The 4,431-nt window shown below is 45.8% G+C and overlaps 1 protein-coding gene across 1 annotated transcript in view; it reads left to right on the top strand.

The window, feature by feature from the left end:
• Positions 1 to 640: 640 nt before the first annotated feature.
• The window catches only part of GLRX (glutaredoxin (thioltransferase)), a 13,826-nt gene continuing 10,035 nt past the window's right edge, over positions 641 to 4,431 (top strand). The window contains exon 1 of the mRNA XM_006885373.1: positions 641 to 847. Within this exon, the coding sequence (XP_006885435.1) occupies positions 641 to 847 (207 nt within the window). The remainder of the gene's footprint in view (positions 848 to 4,431) is intronic.

The following is a 4,431-nucleotide window of genomic DNA, read 5'->3' as shown; positions in this document are numbered from 1 at the left end:
AGAGGGTCAGTTTGTTCTGACCCATGGCACAGAACAATAACTAAATTAACAAGGGAGTTCTGAAGGTATATTCTGTAGGGAGTTGCACTGCTAGCCCAAAAGCCATCCCTCTCTGGTGGTTTGGACCCACTCAAGACTCTTTGGGAGAAAAATGAACAATCTCCTCCTGAAAACCCACTGGATAGTCTGTTCTGTATCAAATGCAATGAGTGAGTCAGTGAGAGATCCAAGCATTCTGGTAATTCTTTCCAGGTGTGTGAGTTCAAAACTGTCTCTCAAAGGAGGGAAAAAGCATTTCTTTTCAAAGCTTACTGTCTCTACGCATGTTAGGCTTCTCCAAACAGTGATTTAACCCCAATCTGTGCCAAAGGGCAGGTCTGATAACAGCACATAGACTCTAGACAGAGCTGTCTTGGTGATTAAACAGCAAGCGTGCCTTCTCAGCCTTGTCCTCGTGGTGACTCACAGCTTGCTGAAATGACTTCGGGGCTGTCCCTTTAAAACTGAGAATGCTATCAAGAAAACTCCTCCTCCTTCGGGAGGTTCCTTTAAAGGGAGCAAGCTGGCTTGGCTGCAGCTTCACACGCCTGCTCTACCTGCCACTGAGACGTCCTCCAAGGGGAGACCACAGCTTGTCAGCATGGCTCAAGAGTTTGTGAACAGCAAAATCCATCCAGGGAAGGTAGTTGTGTTCATCAAGCCCACCTGCCCCTACTGCAAGAAGACTCAAAACATCCTCAACCATTTGCCTTTCAAACCAGGGCTCCTGGAATTTGTGGATATCACAGCCACCCCAGACACCAGTGCCATTCAAGATTATCTGCAGCAGCTTACAGGCGCACGAACGGTAAGCCGGGGGTTTCTGTTTGGAATGACAGAGGGAAGGCTCCAGATCGACAAGGTTTTCATGGGGCTTGTTTCTTTCTCTAGGACACAGGCTCAGCCATTCCAAGCCTCAGGGAGGGCTGCAGGAGGGCATCTGAGAGAAGATGTTGCTCTCTTAAGTAGCCGGCTGGACTGCAGCCAGCAGCCCCATAAATCAGAGGAAGGACAGAGCTCATGTGTTCTCTGTGCCCAGGGCCAGCAGACTCACGCTGGACTCACTCGAGTGGTCTGGAGTCCTCGTTCAAGCACTGCTGGGAAGTGACAATTTTCAGTTTGCAGTGTTGTGGGTGGGAGGCGCTGGCGGGAGGCCTGGGTGGTCTTTTCATTTCTGCTTCTCAACAAAGGAGGCAAGCGCCAGCTCCTTCTGTGTTCACATGGCCCTGTAAGGATTGCTGACCTTCAGCATTTCCTCCAGCCTTCCTTTAACTGTAACCTAATTTGCTCATTCTCTTGCCTAACTCCTCCCACTGGGGGGGAAAAATGGCCCATTTTTGCCCCTTGCTGAATTGTGGGACATTTCCAGACTCATCATGATGGGAAAGGGGAGCGCGGATTCTAACCGGACTCTTAGTGGTTTGCTGTGTCATCTTGGGTCAAGTTATCACCACATTTTGTGAACCCCAGGGACCTTGGCTTCAAGACCAAAAATGAATGTGTGACTTCCAAGCCACCCTTTGCTACAAGTGGATTTTGGGGCCTCCTAAAAACTGCTCTCCTCTACCTGTGAAGATCCCTTCTTCCTCAGAGCCCAAGATTTCTGGTGGGAGGCCCAGTCAGCCTGCCATCTGAGTCTGTTCTGGTAAATGAATAGGGTGAGAAATACCATGTTATCTTGAGAGAAATACTATGTTCTCCTAAGATACTATCTCCTTCTCTCTCAGGATGGACATTCTCGAACACCATGTTTCCAGAAACACTGGTTCAGTTTTTGGTTTTCTCTAAGTTCTGCTTCTCTCCTCTTACACAATCAGGTGGCAGTTTTCTGAAGCCTAATGGGGCTAAATGTGTTACTTTATGGCTAAAACTGAGAAATCTGGTCGGTCCAGGAGCAGAGGAGACTTTGTCTGGGTTACTATCTACACCAGGTCCTGAGGGCTCAGTGGAGCCACTGCCCTGGCCTCCTGTGCTTGTATCCTGGGTTCCCCTCAAGGGTGGTTCTCGAACGTTGCAGCACATTACAATCACCAGGACAACACTTTTTAAAAAATCTGATGTCTGAGTTATAGCCTACACCAATTAAATCAGAATGTCTGGAGGCATCAGCAATTCTTAAAAATCCTCAGATAATTCCAATTTGCAAGTGACTGCGAGTCACAGCTGCTGGTCTGGCTGCATTTGGCAGCATTCTCAAGCAAAAAAAGACAATGCTCTTTCTACTTTCATTCAACAAGTATTTTTAAGTAACTACAGCATCTCAAGTAATTTGGGCATGTTTCCAAGAGAGGGACCAGTACTTGGAGAAGGATATCATGCTTGGAAGGATAGAGGGTCAGCGCAGTAGAGGAAGAACCTGGATGAGATGGATTGAGACAGTGACTGTGGCCATGGGGTCAGATGTGTCAGATATGGTGAGGTTGGCTCAGAATAGGGCAGGGTTCAGAGCCACTGTGTGCATTGGTCTGTGAGTCAGTCAATCAACAGCACGTAACAATTATGGAATACAGTGATCTGGTGTCCTAGTGATCTGGTGCTCTGGTCAGGAGTTGTGCTGCTGACACGAAAGGCCGTAGTTTGCATCTCCCAGCTGCTCCTCTGCAGAAAGATGAGCCATCTCCTCCCATGCAGTTTCTAGCTTCTGCAAACCTGCTGGAGGGTCAGCCATGAGTTAGTTCTGACTCAAGAGCACCTAACAGCAGCAGTGATCGAAGGACTAGGAATGCTGGTGTCTTAGTAGGTTAAATGTTGCTCTGTTAGGCAAAAAGTGGGTGAGTCCAATCCACCAGCCTCTCCATAGAAGAAAAATGGGCAGTTTCCTCCTCTTAAGATTCACAGCCGTGGAAGCCCAATCAGACTTGCCATGAGTTGCAATCCATTTATTGGCAGTGGTGTGCTAAGGATCCTTGATGGTACGGTGTATTAAGTTTTGGGCTGCTAAACGAAAGGTCAGTAATTGAGATTAATCAGTAGCTTTGGGAAGAAAGCCTGTAGCAGGCTGCATCCTTAAAAATTTTTAGTCTAGGAATGCAAGTGGGGCAGTTCTTCTCTGACCTAAAGGGTTGATAAGAGCCACAATGCCCTCAAAGACAATGGTTTTTTCTTTTGCTTTTTTTTTTTTTTTAATGTGAGGACCTGGTGGTTTAATGCATTACACATTGGGCTACTAACAGAAAGTTCTCTCATTGCTGTCAAGTCTGAGAATGCCCATCTGATGGATTCAAACCACCTGCCTTTGGTTTGGAAGTGTTCCTCTTTACCCACTAGGCCACCCAAAATGTTGCTGTTCTTAAGTGCCACCTGGTTGAGTATGACTCATAGCAACCCCATCAACAACAAATCAGACTGTCCTATCCTGTGACATTCTCATTGTCACCAACATGCTGAAGCCCTTTGCTGCAGGCAGTGTGTCAATCCATTTCATTGACCCTCTACCTTTCCAAGCACGTTATCTCTTTCCAAGGATAGCCTTTCCTAGCAACATGCCTTAAATATGCGAGATGAAGTTTTTCCATTCTTGCCTTCATTGCTGCACTTTTCCCAAGATACACCCATTTTATTTTGGAGGTTTTCTCTCCCCCCCCCCTCCTTTTTTTTCCTTTAAAGCCTACAGCACATACTCCCAGGCAGTTTCCCATCCAAATACTAAATAGGCTCAACCCTACTTAGCTTCTGAGATCAAATCGGGCACATTCAGGATGGTATGGACATAGACATATCTGTTTGTTTTGTTGTGGGCTGCTGTAATTTGGGGGTGTTTGGTTTTTGTTTTTTAATTTTTGCAGTCCATGGGATATTTGATGTTCTTCACCAACGTCACAACTTAAGGACATTGATTCTTCTGTAATCCTTATTCATTGACCTGAATCAGGTGCATGTTATTCTTCAAACTGACATCATTCCTCCTCAGTAATTTGGAGAGATCCCAGACAGCAGACTGACTCAATGCAATGTGTCCCCTGGTCTCCTGACTGCAGGTACAAGAGTGTTGATTGTGGATCCAAGTAAAATGAAATTGATGACAATTTCACTCTTCTCTCTGTCTATCATGATGCTGCCTATCAGTCCAGTAGTGAGGAGTTTTGCAATTAAAATTTACCTGCCACTCATTGGAAGAAAGATGAGGTAGTTTGCTTTCATTAAGATTTACAGAGTGAGAAATCCAATGGAGGGTTGCCAAGATTTGGAATCAACTCATTTAAGCAGTGAATTTGAATTTGGTTAAATACTATGTAGTCTCTGTGCACAGAGAATGCTATAAAAATGTTTTCGTGTGTTTTATTAGCTCTGCAAAGATATATGTTGTTGTTGTTGTTATGTGCCATCGAGTGGCTTGCGACTCATAGCGACCCTATGCACAACAGCCCTAAACCCTGCTCTATCCTGCGCCAA

This window comes from Elephantulus edwardii, unplaced genomic scaffold (assembly GCF_000299155.1).
Source record: "Elephantulus edwardii isolate Elephantulus edwardi_28Jun2011 unplaced genomic scaffold, EleEdw1.0 scaffold00043, whole genome shotgun sequence".
NCBI classification, from domain to species: Eukaryota; Metazoa; Chordata; class Mammalia; order Macroscelidea; family Macroscelididae; genus Elephantulus; species Elephantulus edwardii.
Note: the sequence above shows the minus strand (reverse complement) of the source record. Positions and strands in the feature narration are given on the sequence as shown.